General features: G+C 41.8%; 1 protein-coding gene across 2 annotated transcripts in view; it reads left to right on the top strand.

Annotated features, from left to right (window-relative positions):
* Positions 1–16,537: 16,537 nt before the first annotated feature.
* scn1laa (sodium channel, voltage-gated, type I-like, alpha) overlaps positions 16,538–25,019 on the top strand; it is a 157,989-nt gene continuing 149,507 nt past the window's right edge. For both annotated transcript variants that reach the window (XM_067987358.1, XM_067987359.1), the window contains exons 1-5: positions 16,538–16,862; positions 18,977–19,095; positions 22,177–22,266; positions 23,164–23,292; positions 23,975–24,066. In XM_067987358.1, coding sequence (XP_067843459.1) covers positions 16,596–16,862; positions 18,977–19,095; positions 22,177–22,266; positions 23,164–23,292; positions 23,975–24,066 — 697 coding nt within the window. In that variant the 5' untranslated portion in view covers positions 16,538–16,595. The remainder of the gene's footprint in view (positions 16,863–18,976; positions 19,096–22,176; positions 22,267–23,163; positions 23,293–23,974; positions 24,067–25,019) is intronic.

The following is a 25,019-nucleotide window of genomic DNA, read 5'->3' as shown; positions in this document are numbered from 1 at the left end:
CACAGAATTAATGAGAGAACAATGTGCTGAGCTTGTTCACATACTGCTTTGTGGCTCCCGTGCAGAGGGCCGTGATGATGCCACTTGCTCCTTGGTACTCTGCATTTCTGTAAAGTCCTCCCACAGGATTGCAGTGATGTCAGAGGTGCACCACTGCACATTCTCCACCAGCTGCTGCAGGCTGCTCATGGTGTCCTCAAAGGATGCAGCAAATACCTTCTGCTCCTGCGTCAATTTTAACCTGAAGCCTGGCCCAGTAGGATACCAATCCCCTGCTGTGAATTATCTGTTTTACTGGATTAGTCTTTAATCAAAAAGGCTCCGAGGTGTTTTGCTCCAAAGTATAATAGCTTTATTAAGAAGTTATAAAAAGCAGCAAAGATGTTAAAATACAAAAGTACACTTAAAGATACTAATATGATGTTTGAATACAACCTGGTGAAGTTTATCGCCATACAAGGCTCCGAGGTGCACCTCTCGAAGGTCCTTGATATTACTTGAGCGTGGTCAGCCTCACTCCGAGAACATTCTAACAAATACGATTTGATTCTCATTTATACGTTTTTAACAGTTAGTTCTATATGGGCCTCCCATTAACCATCCTCCCTGTCTCATGAATTTGCCATCCGCTTTACTCCCTTACATTCCAGATGACACACCACATCTGACATCAATGCCTCCCATATGATTGGTTGTCTCTGACTTATCAAGGACACTTATCTTTGCCCAAAGCATACTAAACTAAAGACAACTCCCTTTACCCATCTTCTGCACATGGGATGATAATAACACACGATGCTCATTACTCAAGGTAACCAAAAATCCTATTAATGCTTCATAACAATCTATCAACTTTCAAAACTTAAATAAAAAATTAATAAAATTTTAAAAAAGACTTAAGACTGAGTGAAACATAAAGGGAGCTGCGCGAGAAATCAAAAATCAGGAAATAGTCAAAAAGTGACACCACAAGACAAGGAGGAGCTCGGAGGGTAAGTCAGTAAGTATTTAGTTCATTGGTGAGTGTTTTCAGTGGTTATTGTTGTCAGTGGTTAGTGTCTTTAATGGTTGGTTAGTGTTTTTTAGTAGTGTTGTTTTAGTGTTAGATAAACAGTAAATTGCCTTAAAGCTAAACTAACAGTTTAAATAAGTAGCTAACATGGCAGGACAGTTGGGGCCCATCTCATGCACATCATGTGCCATGTGGGAACTCCAAAACACTTCATATGTCCTGGAAAACTACATGTGCAGGAAGTGCCTCCATCTACTTGAGCTCGAGCTCAGAGTTTCTGAGCTTGAGGGGCAGCTGGTGTCACTATAGTGCATACGGGAAGCTGAGAGTTCTGTGGATAGCACGTTTCAGGAGATGGTCACCCTGCAGCTACAGAGAGTTCAGGTGGAGAGGGACTGGGTGACCACCAGACAGACTAGGAGGAACAGGCACGCAGTGCAGGAGTCCCCTGGGAGTGTGGCACTCACAAACTGGTATTCAGTGTTGAATACCAATGAGGGTGTTGACACCTTGGGGGAGTGCAGTCAGGAGCAAATCCACGGCACTGTGGGAGACTCGGCTGCACGGGGAAGGGGGCAAAAGAAATGCGGTTGTTATAGGGGAATCGACAGTCAGGGGGTTAGGCAGGCGTTTCTGCAACCGTTGACGTGAGTCCTGCATGGTGTATTGCCTCTCTGGTGCCAGGTGAAGGACAACACTGAGAGGGTGCAGAACATTTTGAGGGGGGAAGGGGAACAGCCCTGGAATATGGGATTAAATTAGACAGGGCTTGATGGCCGGCGCGGACACGATGGGCCGAAGGGCCTCTATCCGTGCTGTATAACTCTATGACTCTATGACTCTAAGTTATAGTCCATGTGGGAACCAATAACATATGAAGGAAAAGAGTCAAGGTCCTGCAGTTAGAGTTTCAAGAGCTAGGGAGGAAGTTAAAAAGCAGAACCTCAAAGGAAGTAATCTCTGGATTACTCCCAGTGCCACTTGCTAGTGAGCATAGGAATAGTAGGAGAAGACTGGTTAATGCGTGGCTGGAGCAATGGTGCAGGAGGGAGGGCTTCAGATTCCTGGGGTATTGGGATCAGTTGTGGGGCAGGAGGTATCTGTTCAAGATGGACAGGTTGCACCTCAACAGAGTTGGGGCCAATGTCCTCGCGGGGAGGTTAACTAGTGCTGTGGGGGAGGGTTCAAACTAATTTGGCAGGGGGATGGGCATCAGGATGAAAAATTAGAGAGGAGAAACAAGATGCACAGAGGACTGGGAGGGACAAACGGCACTAGAGTAAAGAATAGTTCAAAAATAGGAGGGATCAGACAGGAGGCAAATGTGAGGCAGTCTAAGATCAGTTTAGAGTGCATGTACATAAATGCACTTGGCGTGGTAAATAAGGTTGGTGAGATGCAGGCTCAAGTCGCCACATGGGACAGTGATACAGTGGCAATAATAGAGACCTGGCTCAAAGAAAGGGAGGATTGAGCACTTAATATTCCTGGTTACCAGGTATTCAGGAAGGATGGGGAGGGGAAGAAAGGAGGTGCGGGGGTGTGGGAGGCAGTATTGATCAAAGAAACTATTATAGCACTGGAAAGGGATGATGTAGTTGAGGGGTCAAAGACAGAATCTATTTGGTTAGAATTGAGGACCAATAGATGAGCTATTATGCCACTGGGTATATACTATAGGCTACCAAATAGTGGGAAGGAGGTAGAGGAGCAAATTTGCAGGCAAATTACAGAAAGATGCAAGAACTATAGAGTAATGATAATGGGGGACTTCAATTATCCCAATATAGACTGGGCCAGTAACAGTGTGAAGGGCAAAGAGGGGGAGGAATTCCTGAAATGTGTACGAGAGAATTTTCTGGAAGAGTGTGTTTCCAGCTCAACCAAGAAGAAAACAGTGCTGGATCTAGCTCTGCAGAATAAAGTGGGACAGGTGGAGCATGTTTCAGTGGTTGAGCATTTAGAGAACAGTGATCATAATATCATTAGGTTTAGAATAGTTATGGAAAAGGACAAGGAACAATCAAATGTGAAAATGCTTAACTGGAGGAGGGCAAATTTCAGTGAGTTATAAAGGGATCTTGCCCAGGTGGATTGGAATCAAAAATTGGCAGGCAAAACATTAATTGAACTATGTGAAGCCTTCAAGGAGGAGTTGGTTCGAGCACAGAGTAGACATATCCCTTAGAGGAGGAAAGGAAGGGCATCCAAAGCTAGAGCTCCCTGGATGACTAAAGATATAGAGATTAAAGTAAGACAGAAAAAGGAGGTTTACGATGATTGTATGTTTCATAATACCAGTAGAGAACCAGGCTGATTACAGAAAGTACAGAGGAGATTTAAAAAAGAGAATAAGAGGGGAAAAGAGAGAGTATGAGAATAGATTAGCAGCTAACTTAAAAGGAAACCTAAAAGTCTGTTATAGGACCATAGGAACAGGACATTCAGCCCCTCGTGCCTGCTCCAAACATATAAATAGTAAAAGGGTAGTCAAAGGAAGGGTGGGACCGATTAGGGACAAAAAAGATCTTCTTGTGGAGGCCGAGGGCATGACTGAGGTACTAAATGAATACTTTGCATTGGTCTTCACTAGAGAAGGGGATGCTGCCATTTTGGCAGTAAAGGAGGAGGTCGTAGTGATATTGGATAGGATAAAAATAGATAAAAAGGAGATACTTAAAAGATTGGCAGTACTCAAAGTAGAAAAGTCACCCGGTCCAGATGGGATGCATCCTAGGTTGCTGAGGGAAGTAAGGGTGGAAGTTCAGAGGCTCTGGCCACAATTTTCCAATCCTACTTAGATATGGGGACGGTGCTGGAAGACTGGAAGATTGTAAATGTTACGCACCTGTTCAAAAAAGGGTAGAGGGAAAAATTCGGCAATTACAGGCCAGGCAGCCTAATGTCGGTGGTGGGAAACTTTTAGAGTCAATAATCCATGTCAAAGTGAATTGGCACTTGGAAAAGTATGGGCTAATAAATGAAAGTCAGCACGGATTTCTTAAAGGAAAATCATGTTTGACTAAGTTGATTGAGTTCTTTCATGAAGTAGTGGAGAAGGTTGATGAGAGTAGTGCGGTTAATGTGTATATGGACTTTCAAAAGGCGTTTGATAAAGTACCACGTAATAGACTTGTTAGCAAAATTAAAGCCCATGGGATTAAAGGGACAGTGGCAGTGTGGATACACTAAGGGACATAAAATTGGCTAAGGGACAGAAAGCAGAGAGTCGTGGTGAACAGTTATTTTTCAGACTAGAGAGAAGTATACAGTGGTGTTCTCCAGGGGTCAGTATTAGGACCACTGTTGTTTTTGAGATATTTTACTGGCCTGGACTTGGGTCTAGAGGTTATAATTTCCAAGTTTACAGATGACACGAAACTCGGAAACGTAGTAAACAATGTGGAGGATAGTTACCGACGTCAGGAGGACATAGACTGGTGAAATGGGCAGACACATGGGGTTGTATTCTCTAGAGTTTCGAAGGTTAAGGGGTGATCTGATCGAAATTTATAAGATATTAAGGGGAACAGATAGGGTGGTTAGAGAGAAACTATTTCCACTGGTTGGGGATTTTAGGAGTAGGGGGCACAGTCTAAAAATTAGAGCCAGACCTTTCAGGAGTGAGATTAGAAAACATTTCTACACACAAAGGGTTGTAGAAGTTTGGAACTCTCTTCCGCAAATGGCAATTGATACTAGCTCAATTGCTAAATTTACATCTGAGATAGATAGGTTTTTGGCAACCAAAGGTATTAAGGGATATGGGCCAAAGGCAGGTATATGGAGTTTGATGACAGATCAGCCATGATCTTATCAAATGGCGGAGCAGGCACGAGGGGCTGAATGGCCTACTCCTGTTCCTATGTTCCTATGTTCCTAGATGAAATTTAACGCAGAGAAGTGTGAAGTGATGCATTTTGGAAGGAAGAATGAGGAGAAGCAATATAAACTAAATGGTACAATTTTAAAGGAGGTGCAGGAACAGAGAGACCTGGGGGTGCGCATACACAAATCTTTGAAGGTGGCAGGACAAGTTGGGAAGGCTGTTCAAAAAGCATATGGGACCCTGGGCTTTATTAATAGAAACATAGAGTACAAAAGCAAGGAAGTTATGCTAAACCTTTATAAAACACTGGTTAGGCCTCAGCTAGAGTATTGTGTTCAATTCTGGGCACCACACTACAGGAAAGATGTCAAGCCTGTAGTGAGGGTGCAGAATAGATTTGCTAGAATGGTACCAGGGATGAGAGACTTCAGTTATGTGGAGAGACTGGAGAAGTTGGGGTTGTTCTCCTTGGAACAGAGAAGGTGAAGGGGAGATTTGATCAAGGTGTTCAAAATCATGAACAGTTTTGATAGAGTAAATAAGGAGAATCTGTTTCCAGTGGCAGAAGGGTTGGTAACCAAAGGACACAAGTTTAAGGTGATTGATAAAAGAGCCAAAGGTGACATGAGGAAACATTTTTTATGCAGCGAGTGTTATATAGAAAGCTTGTATAATGCTTTTCTTACACTTGCCTATAAAGTTGCAAACAATTTTACAACACCAAGTTATAGTCCAGCAATTTTATTTTAAATTCACAAGCTTTCGGAGGCTTCCTCCTTTGTGAATTTAAAATAAAATTGCTGGACTATAACTTGGTGTTGTAAAATTGTTTACAATTGTCAACCCCAGTCCATCACCGGCATCTCCACATCATGCCTATAAAGTTGACATGCAGCATGAGATTGCAGGCTGCCCAAATCTCACTTTGTCCTCTCCTATTGGTTGTTTCTTCTAACTTATGGCTTGTGAGGTACCTGGTGCTTCTTTCTCAACCTCATTAAGTACATTCTTCATGGTGCCAGTATCCATACTAGTGCAGGGGGAACAGGTGAAATGCTTGATGTCAACTGCTGTGAAGTGCTAGGGTCCGTGGTGTCACCTTATCTTGCCTCATCTGGAAATGACCTTTGGAAGAGAAAAGGAAACCGATTATAAATACATCATCAAGACAAAGTGAGGTAAGAACATAAGACGTTTTGTGTGTCATATACTTACCCTGCTAATGCAATTAGGTTATGAAGGATTGTCATAAATGGATGATACTTGCTGGATGATGAAATCACAGGGGTGAATTACTGCAGGGATTGTCCCACTTGTCTGCTCTAACTTCAGAATTTATTATGTTTTTCTGGGGTTTTTGCAGTTGTGGAGGACAAACGGGAGAATCCTCAAAGAAATTCACCTCCAATACTTCCAAACCCATCCTTGGCCTTCACCCTTCTCTGCTGAAAAGGGTGAAGGCCATCTTCTTACGTAGCATCAGCTGCTTAATTCTGGCCTTTTCTGGCCCTCTCTGTTTTGTTGTCAGCAGCAGCCTTTTAAGAGCTGCTGCTTGGTCAGAATTAGCAACTCAAACAGTAGTGCTGCTAGTTAGACTCTAAATGCCTCTTTTCCATATGCAGGGAACCTATTCAAACTAAGGATAGGGGTTTTCCTTACAAAATCTGACAAGGCCAATGTTCCTCGCTGCTAGTATGGTTCTGTTGTGATTTTGTTGCATTTGCAAAATCACTTACGACGTCTCTCATAAATTGATTACTTTTTTGTCTACTTTCATACATTATCTTCAACTCTAGTACCTTGTTGCTCATGCTCTTTATTTTCACGTAAAAACACTAAGGTTATTAGAATTGTTACTATTTCTACAACCAAATGTTTATTTATTGATTTTTGACCTGCTCTCTTCATTCGAACCCTCAACGTATTGTTAACTTTTTTACCATTCCCTCTGTAATTACTTTCCTTTCCCCACCGCCTCTTTAATTTTGTTCTCTCAGCATCATAAACAATATGCAAAGATGTAAACTCAAAGATTCACAGCTTACTGCAGCCTCTGAGACACCCCAAATCACATATGCTGCATTAGCTGCTCTTGTATTTGCTTTAATCTGCACTTCTGCAGCATTCTGGGAATTTCCACGAATGTTAATTCCGTCCATTTCCAGTTGGAGTATACAGCACTTTTCTTTTGTTTCTCACTGAAACCCAAGACTTCTTTCTGACTCTTTCCTATCAAAATTACCCCTTGCAATTTCAACCATAACCTCTGATCCAAAGGAGGTGCATGTGCTTATGTTTATTTTGCAATCCTTACTGCTTGCCTCAGCTGACTTCAACCTCTGTGACTAAAAATACGTCTACTTCAGCTCATTAAGTTCTGCTGTATTATCATTCTTCTAAGCTTGATAAACTCTTTTGAACTTTTCAATGCTTTGCAAAGTAAAATCAAATCTACCAACTATAACTTTCCTTATGCTGAAATAACCAAGGCCTAGAAATTGGTCCTCATGGTGCCCGTTTTTCAGCTGCTGCTCAGAGTACTAAAGGCCCAATATGACAGGCAGAAAGCGTGCGCACATTTCCAGCCAGAAATGCGCCACCCGCTTTATTGGGTAAGGACAAACAAGAGGCGTCCTTTACCCATGCCTGAAACAGTTATTCCCTTTGCGTATGTGATCAAGGGTCCTAACGCCCGTTTGAGGCCCCCTTCTGTAAGATTGGTTTACCCTAAGGCAGCAGGTGCTATTGCTGGCTGCAGTCAAGGCAACCAGCCTAGGGATCGCCTGTAACAAAGAAGGTAAATAGCTTACCAGAATGTGGAGTCAGAAGGAGCAGGAGTGCTCCTCCCGACCCCATATCAAAGGACCCGATCGCTGTTCCCGACACTTCCCCACCCCCACCTTCGCTGCCACTCCCAGCCGGATCCCGATCTCTCCTTTGACCCCGACCCGACCCTTGCAATTCCCCCCTTCCCATCTACCCTCTGCTCCTGACCTGGTTGCTCGCCCCGATCTCCCCTCTGCTCCTGAACCCCGTGATCCCCAATTCAGGCCCCATCCCTGACTCAGGCTTCGACCCCCCGAACACGATGCCCGACAACACTTAACAAACTTGGACTCCTCTTCACCGGCTGCCACGTCATGCTTTGCCAGCCGCATTGACATGAGGCCCAATATCTGGAAATCCTTGGGCCTTCACATTTAGGCACGGGGTCGCGAACTACGTCCCCTGAATGCGCAAAATATTGTGACGACCCAATTGCTAGGCCAGAGTGTTCCCGATTGGCAAGGGCTCATTTTCTCCTCTCCTGATCATGCCAGAATTAATGCAAAGTTAATTTTTCAGTCAGCCTACCTTTATCCATAATCATCCATATTTCAGCTAAACTTGATACCAAATTGTCAAACAGAATAGGGCGATGGAGGTATTTGAGATTACTTTGGGAAGAGAGAAGGGGGCCAGAAAAGTTTGTTTTCTCCTTAAGAGTAACAATTGTATGATTGATATAGAAAAAGGTTGGAAAGGAAAATTCAAAGAAGTTATTAGAAATAACTTTGGCAAAGAAAGAAGGAGTGGCTACTGAAGTGGCAGAAAAACACCAGCTGATGCTTCTTTTTAATAGTGTTGCATTTAGCAGCCGTAATAATAGAATTAGAGAAGTGATGAGTGGAGAGAAAGTTGTCTTAGAATGCATCAGACGGATCAAGACAACAGATGCAATAAACACATTTTTTATGAGAGACAGCAGGAAGACAGGAATGTATGAACCAAGAGTACACACTAAGTCATTGAAACGCTTCCTGCATTGGATCCAGGACCTTATTGTCACGCTCCTACTGCTTACTTTGTGGGCTACCTCCAGCCACGCCTTCTTAGTGATAGCAGCAGGTTTTTTTTCCCATTGCTGGGAAAGAGGACCTCCCTCTTAGCCCTTACTACACCCAGCAGAACATCCAGAGCTGACTCTGTGAACCTGGGTGCAGCCTTTGCTCTCTGCCATTTCCCTTAGTGTTCTCTGTCAAACACCTCACCATCAATCTCCAAACGTCCTCCTCCATTGCACCTGTGAACTGGGCCTTCAAATAGTCGAGGTGAAATCGCATTTTGCAGTTCCACGTCACTCCTGCTCATGCGCATTGGAAACGCGAAACCCAGAAGTAAAATGATAATGAGGCATCCCATTGAAATTGGACATTGCTACACGTCCCACGATGTTGCGCTTTCGTCACCTGCTATCGGCCACCGTTCTGTTCCGATCCCCACATTAATATCAGGGTCAATATCACCAAAAGTCACCAGGTCATAATCCTGGCAATTGCACCAAGACCTCACCCACTGGTGCCTTCCAATGCTGATCCTGCCAAAATTCTCATCCTTGGCCTGGACAACCCACAAGCTCCTGCCCTGGTCCACCTCCACAAATGTGGAGGCTGCTATGCCTCATCCTACTCTCTGTACCTGCCCCCAGTCCTACACCAGGTCCTGACTGAGCCCTGGAAGTGTGAACTCCTAGCATAGGGACTCCCCACCCAATCCCTGGCTCCACTGCTAGATGCTGCCCCCGACATTTGTCTTGTAAGGGGCAGGAGAAGGTGCCCTAATATCAGATGTAAGTGATCAGAAAATCTGCCGTAAGTAGTCTTGCATATGATTATGAGCTAGTAACAGTGGTTCAAAGTAGATTGTTATCTGACTAGCTAATATAATCTTAAATTACTGTTTAGATGTTATGGTTTCTAAATGTTAGCATCATGGAAAGGTTACAGCATGGAAGGAGGCCATTCAGCCCATCGAGTCTGTGCTGGCTCTATGCAAGAGCAATCCAGCTAGTCCCACTCCCCTGCCTTATCCTCGTAGCCCTGCAATTTTTTTTCCTTTCAAGTCCTTATCCAGTTCCCTTTTGAAAGCCATGATTGAATCTACCTCCACCAGTGCATACCAGATCCTAACCATTTGCTGCATAAAAAAGTTTTTCCTCATGTCACCTTTGGTTCTTTTGCCAATCACCTTAAATCTATGTCCTCTGGTTCTTGACCTTTCCGCCAATGGGAACAGTTTCTCTCTATCTATCATGATTTTGAATACCTCTATCAAATTTCCTCTCAAACTTCTGTGTTCCAAGGAGAACAACCCCAGCTTCTCCAGTCCATCCGCGTAACTAAGGTCCCTCATCCCTGGAATCATTCTAGTAAATCTTTTCTGCACCCTCTAAGGCCTTCACATCTTTCCTAAAGTGCAGAGCCCAGAACTGGACACAATACTCCAGTTGTGGTCAAACCAGTGTTTTATAAAGTTTCATCATGACTTCCTTGCTTTTGTACTCTGTGCCTCTATTTATAAAGCCCAGGATCCCATATGCTTTTTTAATCACTTTCTCCACTTGCCCTGTCACTTTCAACAATTTGTGCACATATACCCCCAGATCTCTGTTCCTGTACCCTTTTTAGAATTGAGCCCTCTAGTTTATATTGCCTATCCTCATTCTTCCTACTGAAATGTATCACTTCGCATTTTTCTGCGTTAAATTTCATCTGCCACATGTCCGCCCATGCCACCAGCCTGTCTATATCTTTTTGAAGTCTGTCGCTATCCTCTACACTGTTCACTACACTTCCAAGTTTTGTGTCATCTGCAAATTTGGAAATTGTGTCCTGTACACCCAAGTCCAAGTCATTAATATATATCAAGAAAAGCAGTGGTCCTAGTACCGACCCCTGGGGAACACCACTGTGCACCTCCTGTTCTTTGAGAAAAATTTAATGTTTCATATTATTTGCGGAAAATCGTAATTTAGGGTTAGTCTCATTCAGTAATTGGCTTTTAATATTAACAACTGGGATGCAGTCAATTTAAGATTCTTCAGCTAGTCAGATAACAATTAGCATTGAATCACTATTAATAATTGGGATGCTGGGAATAGACTTACCCATTTTTATCTTTGTTTTTATTTTGTTGTGATTTACATAGAATGTACAGCACAGAAACAGGTCATTCGGCCCAACAGGTCCATGCAGGTGTTTATGCTCCACAGCAGCCTCCTCCCTCCCTACTTCATCTAACCCTATCAGCATATCCTTCTATTCCTTTCTCCCTCATGTGTTTATCTAGCTTCCCCTTAAATGCATCTATGCAAATCGACTCAACTACCCTTTGTGGTAGCGAGTTCCACATTCTAACCACTCTCTGGGTAAAGAATTTTCTCCTGAATTCCCGATTGGATTTATTAGTGACTATCTTATATTTATGGCCCCTAGTTCTGGTCTCCCCTGCAAGTGGAAAAATCTTCTCTCCGTCTACCTTATCAAACCCTTTCATAATCTTAAAGACTTCTCTGAGGTCACCTCTCTGTCTTCTCTTTTCTAGAGAAAAGAGCCCCCGCCTGCTTAATCTTTCCTGATGGGTATAACCTCTCAGTTCTGGTATCATCCTAGTAATTCCTTTTGGCACCTTCTCCAGTGCCTCTATATCCTTTTTATAATATGGAGCGCAAAACTGCTCACAATACTCCAAGTGTAGTCTAACCAAGGTTCTACACAAGTTTAACATAACTTCCCTGCTTTTCAATTTTATCCGTCTAGAAATGAACCCCAGTACATGATTTTCTTTTTTATGGCCTTGTTAACCTGTGTTGCTACTTTGTGATTTGTATATCTATACCCCAGATCCCTCTGCTCCCGTACCCCATTTAAACTCTTATTATCCAAGCAGTATGTGGCCCCCTTATTCTTCCTACCAAAATGTAATACCTCACACTTACCTATATTGAAATTCATTTGCAAATTACATGCCCATTCTGCAAGTTCATTAATGTCTTCCTTTAGTTTGTCGCAGTCCTCACCGGTATTAAGTATACCCCCCAATTTGGTGTCATCCGCAAATTTTTAAATTGTACTTCCGATTCCCGGGTCCAAATCATTTATGTAAATAGTGAACAACAGTGGTGTCAGCACTGATCCCTGTAGAACACCACTTTCTACCTTTTGCTAGTCTGAGTAACTACCTTTAACCCCTACTCTCTGTTTTCTGTTTAGTAGCCAGTTTGCTATCCATTCTGATACTTGTCCCCTGACTTCACATGCTGTTGCATATCAATGCTAGTTCATTGTCATGAGTCTACTATGAAAACTACCTTATTGAAAACCTTTTGAAAATCCAAATATATGACATCTACTGCATTACCCTTGTCTACCCTTTCTGTTAATTCTTCAAAGAATTCAGTAAGGTTGGTCAAGCATGACCTTCCCTTTTGAGATCCGTGCTGACTACTCTTTATTATATTTTTGGTTTCTACATGTTTTTCTATTACATCTTTGAGTAAGGATTACTTAGGGTACTGGCATACTTTTTATGATTTACATGACGAGCATTATTGTGAAAGAAATTATTTAGAAGAGAAACATAAACTTTAGATGTTAATAGTCTCATTGGTTTTCTTGAACTAAAACCTAACCCAATGATTAGTCCTATGAAAGAAAAACTGAGATCTTATCTAATGATTAAATTAATTTACTTATCTACAGGGCACAGTAGAGTAAATTCAGTTGCAATACAGCTAAAGGTTCATAAGATATCAGTATGGAAAATAGAGGAAACAGGCAGCTATAATTTGGAGCATCAAAAGAAAAAAGGGGTATTGCAATTATGTTAAAGGATGGTGCGCTTTTATAGATTCAGGTGTGCTGTAGATATTTTCTTGGATTCAGTGGCATCAATCACTCCCATAAGTGGACTGAACACCTTACATTTACGGGTGTTGACTCAAACCGTCATATATCTACTTGTACAATGGCGCAACTCAGGGATGTAACAATAGCATTCTCTTGTGATCCATCTTGTGTCTCTTGCAAGTGTATTTATTCAATCTGAAGATGGAATGAGTGATCACTTTGACGAGATGAGGCGTAATATGAATCGCAAAGCTGTTTTAGATTACATCAGGTGAATATACAGAAAAACAGTTATAATCGGTTTCAATTTTTTCAATAAATACAACTTGCCTTTGCATTTGAATATAAAATAATGAATATGCAAATGTCTCCACATCAGTGGACCATTTTACTTAATATAAATAGAATTACATAGAAATTACAACACGGAAGCAGGCCTGTTTGGCCCAAACAGCCCTTGTTAGTATTTATCCTCTGCATGAGCAGTAATCCTAAGCAGAATAAACTTCTTTGCATTCTGTCCTAGAACCCTGGGCAGGATCACTTCTCCCTGCTGTCATTTTCTGAGGTTGCCTTTCCTGGGGCCTCTTTGCCTGAGTAGCTTCTTTCCTCTCTTTTATCACTCTCTTTGCAGTTCAAAAGTTTTTCCAATACAATGAGAGTGAGGTTTTTTTTCCGATTCCCAGGCAAGCTAACAAATTTTCTTATTTCCTCTGGGAAAAACAACTTACGTTGAGCATATCAACCACCTTTCATTTAAGAACCTTTTTTTAAAAAAACTTATTAAGATATTTTTGCTTGAAAAGTTAACTCTTATTTTCTAGTTCTTTCCGTTGAAAAATCATTAAAACACCCTGAAACATGAGAGGCCTCAAAATGCTGCTATGGGCCCATCCAGCATAAATGCCAACATGCACCCGCTAAGAGCCTCTGCCTCTGACTCCAGTGGACTTTCCTAGGTCTGCGGCAGGTTCTCTAATTAGCCTGCCAATAGCAATCACCTAGTCCACTAGGTGCAAATAAGGTGTCCATCCTCTGAAGAGGCCAAAAAGTCTGGTCAGTGAGTTGCTAGCCTAAGTGGGTGAAGGGTTCCCTCCATGAATAAGCTTCACCTACACCCCATGGTCCCCTTTGTAAAAAGGACTGCTGTAAAAGACATTTCAAAAATTTGTCTTTGAGGATCTAGGCTACTATCATGGCCTGGACCCCAGTTGGCTCCCACATCTGCCATTCAGTGGTATGATACACCTCAGATCAGATGTACCACCACTGATCCTACAGCGGGTACCAATCAGGGTCGGGGAAGTGAGAACTCGCGATGTATGTAGCCCCTTCCCTTGGCCCCAACCCCTCTTATGCCAGTGGGCATGTTTGGAGTGGGCAGAGGCTCAGCCCCCAACAAGCCAATTGGAAGCACCGTCTTAAGGCTGAGACCTGCCTTATCCGGGTTCCGACTAATTTACAGCTCTTCTTGGAGGCTCTTAGTGAAGTTACACTGGAAGGACTAGGATTTTATAGGGCTAGAATCTAATTAATACAACAATTATACAAACAGTAAAAGATGTACATTTTTATTGCTTTCTTTTTCTGATCATTTAGTTTAATTCATTGTTTTGATTCATTTTAAGAAATCAGAGTTTTGATATGCACTTTAATTTATAAATGTGAAATTTAGCTGAAATGAGTCACTAGGTGTACAATTAAATAATTATTTTTACTTTTTCTCTCGTTTTTGTAACCACACAGCACAATTTTATTTGATAACTATGATGATCATTTGAGGTTTCTAACAATACATTCCAAAGACACAATCTCAGAGTAATTGAATTGGTAATGCCAGCAGATTAGACCATACTGTGGTATCTTCTGATGTTCCAGGTGATAATAAAAATATAAAATTGGTTGATTTGAGGACTCTATCAAGAGCTTATGAGTTGCTAATAATCTTTCACTAATATTAACACCTAAAAGCATAGTGAAGTATTAAATTCCAGTCTATTTTTGTACTGACAAAGAATATGGATAGAGGAGGAGTAGTATTATGGACTGAGAAGTAATAATCATGGCTGTCATCAGCAGTAAGTTCCGTCTGGTGATACTGTTCAGGGAACAAAACTGAGCTCCATGACTTAACTGAAAACGAGCAATTAGTATCAACAACAAATTTTAAGTGTAGACTTTCTTTTCAGTTTGAACAACAATGTATATCCTAATACTCTAGTTTGTTCCAGGGTTGTCCATTAATGTCTTATGTTACTGAGTGACTATCTAGATTGTGCAATGATATTGGTATAATTGTGTAATGCACAGAGGAGAGATCATTAAATCCTGAGATTAAGATGTACTTTCTATAACTGCTCTGTTGATCAGCCATGTGGTTTGTTAAGCACCACACAGTGGTTTGAATTACTTCTGTACATACAGTTTCAGGCCATGTTTTTTGTAAGAAGCCATCAGAAATAAAGATACACTGAGCAGTAAAGAATCTACTGAGGTTGCAATGAACAAAAGATATTATAAAGATTGTTTGTAGCAAGATTATACTCCTTATTATCTTGAAGAACATTTAATTTGATTTGATTTAATTTGGTTACTTGGCATTAATTTATTCATTTATCTATATTAATATACTTGATGCTCCTCTGTAAAGCAGAATCACCTAGGAGATCTCCCTTTTAATTTCAGGGGCCATAATCAGAATGATAAAACACTTACAATATGGCTAAAAAAAATGGATTGAGGAATAGATGTTAAAACCAATAGATTTTCTTAATAATGGAAAAGGACACAAAGAGAAAAAGTTAATGTACTTTCCAAGCATGCTTTTTATTTAGACTTGGTATGAACCACAAATAGGATGCATATTAAAAACATTGGCCCCAATATTTACAGGGAGGAGGGGAGGGTGCGGGGGAGGCCGAAAACGGCCAGTGAACGTGTTGAGGCCAGAGATGCGAAGGTCCAGCCGAATTTAATGGCAGGTCCTCATTATCATTTTTTTCTTCTGTTTCCCGCCCAGAAGCTGGCCAAACTGACTGGCTGGCCGGTTGCTGGGCGGGAAAGCCAGTGGCAGGGGGCCACAGCTGGGGACTCTTGGGGACGGTCCCCAGCAATCGGGAGGGGGAAAGTCGGTGATCAGGGCTTGGGGGAAGGGGGAGATAGGTCATCACGGAAGGGGGAAGGCCCCGGAGATCGGGGCTTGGTGGGGAGAGACAGAGGCCATCATGGGAGGGGGGAAGACGGGAGACCCCGATCGCAGCATGGAGGGAGCGAGAGTCCGCTGGGGCTGGAGGAGGGTAGGGGAAGGCAATCATGGCAGGAGGAAGAGAGAAGCCGTGATTGGCAGAGGGGAGGCCGAAGGCTTTCTTGAGGGGCCGGGGGGAGCGCTCCTGCTCCTCCTGGCCCACAAGGAGTGCTGTAAAAGGCACTACCCTCTTGAGCCAGCAGCTCCAGCCTCCCTTTCACTGCCGGGTTTTTTGAACACTAGGAAACCTGCATGGCAATTGTTAAATCTAATCAGGCTCCAAATTGCACTGTGGGATCCTGATTTAAATATGTTAATGAAGTGTCTCCATGGCGACACACTTGGATGTCATGCTACCGGCTGGTGAGTTCACGTTTCCTGATTTTTCAATTTTAACTCCCCCGACCCTCTCCTGACCAACATAAGGGGGTTAGTATCGAGGCCATTGCGTCTGGATGTGTGCTATTGCCAGAGGGAATTCTAGGCAATGTAGATGCTGTTGAAAGTAGCAGGAAATGTACCGTAATTAATTCTAATCAGCAAAAGTAATTTACCATTGAACTTTAAGATTGCAAATCTAATACAAGTGAAAAGCAAATCAAGATTAATCACAATAAACCAGTATTATTTGAGAGAATTATTTCCTGAAACATTTCATTTGCAATTTTTTTCAGGGTGGTTACTTTATTCTGCGCAATGGTAGGCATTTTGTAAATAGGTTTAACTTGAAATGTATTTCAAAATAATAAGTATTTTTCTATGACAGGTATATACATTTATTTTAATGTAGCACCTTCTTATGCAAGAGGCTAGAAGTTAATCTCCAAGGTGCACGATGAAAAGATGGCGCAGCCACTGCTTGCACTGCCAGGACCAGACAACCTCCGTTATTTTACCCGAGAATCTCTTGCAGCTATTGAGAGATGCATTGCAGAGGAAAAAGCCAAGAGACCCAAGGACCATGATGATGATGACAATGATGAAAATGGCCCAAAGCCGAATCGTGACTTGGAAGCCGGCAAATTACTACCATTTATTTATGGTGACACACCTCCAGGGATGGCTTCTGAGCCATTGGAAGACCTGGACCCATTTTATAAAACAAAGAAAGTGAGTGTTTGATCGTGTTCTTAAATGAATGACATACTCTGGAATCATTTTAGTAATAATACTGACGGTTGTGTACATTTAACTTTTGTTTTCTTTATTTGTCTTTTTCTCTTAATATCTGTCTACTTATAATAAGTAACACTAAGAGGTTTGGGGGAACCCTGGAAGAAGTGCCCTGTGAATCCAATACCCTCCCCATATCTCTTACTTGCCATTCTTTTGTAAATGTTTTTCTATATCTGGTCCCTTTTCTCTGCCTGTTACTCTCTTCCTATGCTTGTTACTCTCCCAATTTCTCTCGGTAGTCTCTCTCTGTTAACCTGCCCCGTGTCATAGAATCATAGAATGGTTACAGCACAGAAGGAGGCCATTCAGCCCATCGAGCCCATGCCGGCTCTTTGTAGGAGCAATCCAGTTAGTCCCATTCCCCCGCTCTTCCCCCGTAGCCCTGCAAACTTTTTCCCTTCAAGTATTCATCCTTGTCTATGTTACTCTCTGACTTTCAATGGAAATGAAAATCGGGAGAGATGTAAAATAGGCTGCCGATTTGCGAGTACCCATTTTGCACTATCAACCAAGTCAAAATTACCCCTTTGCTCTTGAAACTCTCCCAAAATTCCTCTGCTTTTCTACCTCTCTCCATTCCTTCGACAGTCTCTTAAAAATCTCTTTAATTGTGCTCTCAGGTTCCCTACTTAATCTTTCCCACCTCCTGCTTGACTTCCTCCTCTACCCATTGTCAAGCATTCTGAGATATTCTTTTACATAAGGGACACTATAAGGTGTGAGTTGTGTTGAAGATTTTACAGAGATCCATCCACCCACCATCTATCTGTCAGTCTATACATCATGTTTTAAATCTGTTTTCTATGAGCATTATGGTATCAAGTTAATCAATCCTAAATTGTCAAAACATATCTACTAATTATTGAGCGTAACAAAATGGTTTGATAATTTGGGTGTATTTGGAAGTTATTTTCAGCAGGTAAGCAGTTCTTCTGTGGGAGAGATAAAATAGTCATTATGAATGGAGAGCAAGTAGCAGATGCATGCTGCCAAAATTTGATTTTTACATAACTTTTCCATATTGAATGTTAGATGTAAAACAACAACAACTTGCATTTATGTCGCGCCTTTAACGTAGTAAAACGTCCGAAGGCACTTCACAGGAGCGTTATCAAACAAAATTTGACACCGAGCCACGTAAGCCAAGCTTGATCAAAGAGGTAGTTTTTAAGGAGCTCCTTACAGGAGGAGAGAGAGGTAGAGATGTGGAAAGGTTTAGGGAGGGAATTCCAGAACTTTGGGCCTAGGCAGCTGAAAGCACAGCCATCAATGGTGGGGCGATGAAAATTGGGGATGCACAAGAGGCCAGAATTGGAGGAGCACAGAGATCTCGAAGGGTTGTAGGGCCGGAGGAGGTTACAGAGATAAGGAGGGATGAGGCTATGGAGGAATTTGAAAACAAGCATGAGAATTTTAAAGTCAAGGTGTTGCCGGACCGGGAGCCAACTTAGGTCAGCGAGCACAGGGGTGATGGGTGAACAGGACTTAGTGTGAATTAGGATATGGGCAGCAGAGTTATGGATGAGCTCAAGTTTATGGAGGGTGCAAGGTGGGAGGCTGGCCAGGAGAGCAATGGAATAATCGAGTCTTGAGGTAATAAGGGCAAGGATGAGGGTTTCAGCAGCAGATGAGCTGATGCAGTGGCGTAGATGGGCGATGTTACGGAGGTGGAAATAGGTGTTCTTGGTGATGGAGTGGATAGGGGTTGGAAACTCATATCAGGGTCAAATAGGATGCCAAGGTTGCAAGGTTCAGTTTCAGACAGTGGCCTGGAAGAGGAATGGAGTCGGTGACTAGGGAGAGGAGTATAGGGTATCTGTTATTATTTGTTTAGTCTAAATTTAAAATGAATTGCCTTTGTAATCCTGAAATATTTGGACACAACATTTTCTTGAACGAGTTAGCGTTTTACAGAGGAATACTGCAAATTAGTGCAGGTAATGTTCAGTGGGTTTGTGCAAGAAAATCTCTAAAATGTGTTCATTGCTTAATATGGCTATGTATACAATTTACCATCATAATCACACTTGTCATTTTTTTCCTTACAGACCTTTATAGTATTGAACAATGGGAAGACAATCTTCCGATTTAGTGCCACACCTGCCTTGTACATTTTAAGTCCTTTCAATCCTTTAAGGAAAGTAGCTATTAAGATTTTGGTACATTCATATCCTTTATGTGGTATATTTTTAATAACCTAAAAAGTGCATGTGTTAAAGAGCTACAGAATCCCATTTCACTTAACACATGGAATGTGTCAAAACTGTTAAAATTCACACGTGGTCAGCCTGCATAGAAATTGCACTAAATTGTGTACTGTTTTTAATAATCCAGTAATTCCAGATAGCTATACTTACCAGATTTTCCTTTTTCAAATTCATAAACAAAAATAATCAGAAATTTATCAGAAAGAAGTGTGATCCGAGAAAATATCTTTTTTTTTTCTGAACTTTAAATTGGTTTTCATATTATGCAGCTGTACATTTTCCTTATCTGGCATTTGTGGGAGCACACATTGATAACAACGTACAGGAGTCTCCTCCCAACAGCAATGCTCCAGCAGTCATTCAGTATGGTTCGCTGTCAAGGGGGACCCTGCCATTGCCCGACTGCAAAATCTCAGTGATACTGTAGTGGGGCTGCCACTGCAGCTCCAGAAGAGGTGGCCAGACAGTTAAAGGGATAGAAATGTCCCAAAAATCAATCTTGTAAGCTTTGGCAGACATGGAGACCTATAAAGCAAAATAAGTGGGAGTTAGAATGGAGCAAAAGGAGGCCGCTACATGGCCTTCTGCCTTGATGAGGGATTTAAGGACTATTACTACTGCTTCCAGGGGCCTACCACCACCTTCCACATGGTTCTCCAGGAAATAGCAATACAGGCAGATGATTATCATAGAAACAGAAAATAGGAGCAGGAGTAGGCCTTTTGGCCCTTCGAGCCTGCTCCGCCATTCAATATGATCATGGCTGATCCTCTATCTCAATACCATATTCCCGCTCTCTCCCCATATCCCTTGATGCCTTTTGTGTCTAGAAATCTATCTAGCTCCATCTTAAATATATTCAGTGACTTGGCCTCCACAGCCTTCTGTGGTAGAGAATTCCACAGGTTCACCACCCTCTGAGTGAAGATCATATGCATTATTATGACCTGTGTTGCATGTTTATGACCATAAGTAATCCTCCAGAGTCGATAAGTATGTAGAGTAAGTGCATAGTATTTTGTGTATTGTTGAATTTACAATATCGTTAATTTTAAAACAAGACAGAGTTTTCATGAGAGTACTCAAGAAAGGAGGGAGAGAGAAAACAGGGAACTACAGGCTAGTTAGCCTGACATTAGTCGGCGGGAAAATGCTGGAATCCATTATTAAGGAAGTGGTAACAGAGCACTTAGAAAATCATAACATGATTAGGCAGAGTCAACATGGTTTTATGAAAGGGAAATCATGTTTGAAAACAGAGAGTATGGATAAACGGGTCATTTTCAGGTTGGCAGGCTGTAACTAGTGGGGTGCCTCAAGGATCGGTGCTTGGGCCTCAGCTATTTACAGTCTATATTAACGACTTAGATGAAGGGACCGAGTGTAAAGTATCCAAGTTTGCTGACAGCACAAAGCTAGGTGGGAAAGTAAGCTGTGAGGAGGACACAAAGAGTCTGCAAAGGGATATAGACAGGTTAAGTGAGTGGTCAAGAAGGTGGCAGATGGAGTATAATGTGGGGAAATGCGAGGTTATTCACTTTGGTAGGATGAATAGAAAAACAGAATATTTTTTAAATGGTGAGAAACTATTAAATGTTGGTGTTCAGAGAGATTTGGATGTCCTCGTACAAGAAACACAAAATTTAGCATGCAGGTGCAGCAGCAATTAGGAAAGCAAATGGCATGTTGGCCTTTATTGCAAGGGGGTTAGGGTACGAGAGTAAGGAAGGCTTACTACAATTATACAATTGGTGCAACGAAGGTTCACTAGATTATTTCCTGGGATGAGAGGATTGTCCCATGAGGAGAGGTTGAGTAGAATGGGCCTATACTCTCTGGAGTTTAGAAGAATGAGAGGTGATTTCAATGAAACATATAAGATTCTGAGGGGGCTTGACAGGGTAGAAGCTGAGAGGTTATTTCCCCGACTGGAGTGTCTAGAACTAGGGGGCATTGTCGCAAGATAAGGGGTCGACCATTTAAGACTGAGATGAGGAGGAATTTCTTCACTCAGAGGGTTGTGAATCTTTGAAATTCTCTACCCCAGAGAGCTGTGGATACTGAGTCATTGAGTATATTCAAGGCTGAGATAGATAGATTTTCGGACTCTACGGAAATCAAGGGATATGGGGATCGGGCAGGAAAGTAGAGTTGAGGTCGAAGATCAGCCATGATCTGATTTTATGGTGGAGCAGGCTCGAGGGGCTGTATGGCCTACTCCTGCTCCTATTTCTTATGTTCTTATAAAGGACACAGAATCCATGCCGGGGACCTGAACGCTGCCCCTGCCGCTATTTCAATGCTCTGGGTAAGGAAGGAGTAGCCAGCAGGGGTTAGGGGAAGGAAATGCAGTCGGGCAGTGAGGTGGTAGTATGCTTCTTTTTTCTCCACTGCTATCCCACCCAAAATTGCGGAAGATTATCCAGCCCAATAGTCTGTTAGCATATTAGTATAGTAATGTTACATGTTTCAGGATCAAACTGTTCTGTTGGTTTTCAAGGGGGCTATCTGGGCAGAAGTGCCCTACTTGTCAAGGAGTGCCAATAGGTTAAATCACTATTCTTTTGAATCTTTGTTGGGTGGGGTTTTACTCCTACCTTTCCTCTTATGTCAGCCTAGCATAACTGTGTTGCTTGCTCTTTCAGCCTCCAGAAAAGGGTTCTCATCCTGCTGTCTATTATCAGAACATGTCCATTTGGGTAAATCGCTCTTAAAAGGTGCTGCCTACTCTTATGATGTCCTTCTAATCCCAGGTTCTGATTCAGTTTGTGGCAAGTGGGCTTGGGAGCTTCCTGTTGCACCAGATTGAAGAGAAGGCTAGTGGGATTGTTAGCAAGGAAAGAATTTTTTGCGAATGCTAGGATTTATTCGTAGAAACACTTATGGTTATATTTTAATAGCTCTAAAATATGTCAAATCCAAAAAAGGAGCCATATCTCTAAGATTCTTATTCTTCCAGACTTTATTATAAATGTGACTGAAATTCAAAGTACTTTGTTTTATGAATTTTATTATATGTGCTTTCCTTGACTAAATCTTACATTGTTCAGCATGCTTATCATGTGCACTATTATGACCAATTGTGTGTTTATGACCAGGAGTAATCCTCCAGAATGGGCGAAGAATGTAGAGTAAGTCATCACATTTTGTGTATTATTGAATTTACAATATAGTTAATTTTAAAACAATAGAGTTTTCATAACATAAAGAATACAGAAACCATGTTTTGCCTTATAAAAAGCTTATGCAAAATTAATTCCTTGTTTAATATGGAAAATAGATTTTAATAGGTTACCTCCAATTCCACGCACTTTCATTTTTGATAATCTCTTTTGCGGAATCTTAGTAAATGCCTTCCGGAAGTCCATATGGTCAATATCCATAGACTCTCCCTTATCCAACATGTAAGTGACCTCCTCAAAAACTCAGCCCAGTTTGTTGTGGTCAATTTATTTCTCATCCCATTGAAATTTGTCTTACTCAAATTTAAAACGTCGGTTTGTAACTCTCCATATTCCCTCTCAAACCAAATATCAAATTCAGTCATATTATGGTCACTATTTGCAAGATGTTCCCTTACCGTCAGATTGTTAATTCATTCTGGTTCGTTATTCATCACTAATTCTAGTCTGGCCTGTTCACTTTTCAGTTCTAAAACATATTGTTCTAGAAAACTGTCCCGAATACATTCTAGAACTCTTTCCTATAATAATTTTTTTCATTTAGTAAACAAGTTTATTTTACATGGAAAGGAATTGCGTTAAAATATTCTGAAAGTCCTTCCGGCTCACTTAAATTTGATTGGGACATAAGTCTCTGAAATTAACCTGCAAATGAGAAAAGAATGTAGTTCCAGAATTCCATTATATTTAATGTAATGGAACCAAAGTACATTCTTATATCAGGAATCAATAATAAAGATCACAGTTTTTTTAGAGTGAAATTTATGGAAGTCGCCATTTTCCTGTTTATTGATATTTGCCAATGAAAATGACTGAACAGCTTTTTCTTTGTTATAATTCCATTAGGTACACCTTCACTGGTATTTACACATTTGAATCGCTTGTAAAAATTCTTGCAAGGGGCTTCTGTTTAGAAAATTTCACTTTTCTCCGAGATCCGTGGAACTGGCTGGATTTCAGTGTCATTGTTATGGCGTAAGTACTTAAAAAAAAAAGTCAAATATACTCTATGCTGTTTTCCTTTGGGGCCATCCCTTGCAGGCATAACTGTAGAATGAAAAATTCAAAAGACAGTGATGTACAATGAGTTGATTTATTCGTGATCAACAGCAGTAACATCTCCATCGAAGGTGCTGCTTGGTCAAGAAAAATTCAGACCAATTGTTTGAGAAGTACATTTTTGATTTATTTATAATTCAAACATCACCTCTTGATGACTCAGTGGGTAAATGCACAACATGGTGCAAAATTGAGCCATAGAGACCAGGAAAGCCCCAGCTTTGATCCCCAGTTGCTGTTAATTTAACTGATTTCACCTGGGGTAACAGTGAAATACTGTAATTGGCTCTATTGTCCTTGGGCTACGGAGGCAAAAACAATTGCATGTTGGATGAGGTCCATATCAGGCACGACGGTGCCTCCACATTTCGATGTCTAGGTTTACACATGAAGACTAGCAATTTGGTTTGGGTTCCAGAGGGTTGCCAGCACCCGTGGAACTGTACCCTAACATGAGCTACTATCTCCAGGAGAGACAGGCTAAGGAGGAAAATTGGCAAAATAAAAATACAATCACTATCACTAAAGTGAAAGACCAAGCATTGTAATTATATTAAAATTCTTTGAAAGCTGAAATAACTGTGATTTAATTCTACAGGTATGTAACAGAATTTGTAGACCTAGGCAATGTTTCAGCTCTTCGAACTTTCAGAGTATTAAGAGCTTTGAAAACTATTTCTGTAATACCAGGTAAGAAGTGATTGGTGAAAGGTGCTAGCAGGCCCCAAGTACCTCCAACTGTGTCTTTGTGTCCTGTCATTGTGTTTGTGTGTGACCTCCCCATTACAGATATTTGACAATGTTTGTGGACGTGGGCAATGTCTCAGCGTTGAGAACATTCAGAGTTCTCCGAGCTTTGAAAACAATTTCAATCATCCCAAGGGACAGCTAGGTTAAACACTGAGGCTGATCTTTTTTCTTGCATATAAAAATGAAATGCCATGATGTGGAGATGCCGGTGATGGACTGGGGTTGACAAATGTAAGGAATCTTACAACACCAGGTTATAGTCCAACAATTTTATTTGAAAATCACAAGCTTTCGGAGGCTTTCTCCTTCATCAGGTGAAGTGTGGGATTCCTTGAAGGTTCAAGCTGTCAGGAGATGCGTCAATGCCAGATTCATCAGCCGCACACACAAGACAGTCCAGAATGTCACCCGAGCACAACGCAACGTCATTGACGCTCTCAAGACCAACCGCAACATCGTCATCAAACCAGCGGACAAAGGAGGAGCCATTGTCAAAGAAGCATACCGACAACTGGACAACCAGGAACACTACAGACGGTTACCCGCAGATCCGACCAAAGAACACACCCACCAGCTCAACAAACTGATCAAGACCTTCGATCCAGACCTTCAAAGCATCCTGCGCGCTCTCATCCCATGTACTCCCCGCGTGGGAGACTTCTACTGCCTCCCAAAGATACACAAAGCCAACACACCTGGACGTCCTATCGTATCAGGCAACGGAACCCTGTGTGAGAACCTCTCTGGATACGTCGAGGGCATCCTGAAACCCATCGTACAAGGAACCCCCAGCTTCTGTCGCGACACTACAGACTTCCTACAAAAACTCAGCACCCACGGACCAGTTGAACCAGGAACACTTCTCACCACGATGGACGTCTCGGCACTCTACA

This window comes from Heptranchias perlo, chromosome 7, assembly GCF_035084215.1.
Source record: "Heptranchias perlo isolate sHepPer1 chromosome 7, sHepPer1.hap1, whole genome shotgun sequence".
Lineage (NCBI taxonomy): Eukaryota > Metazoa > Chordata > Chondrichthyes > Hexanchiformes > Hexanchidae > Heptranchias > Heptranchias perlo.
Note: the sequence above shows the minus strand (reverse complement) of the source record. Positions and strands in the feature narration are given on the sequence as shown.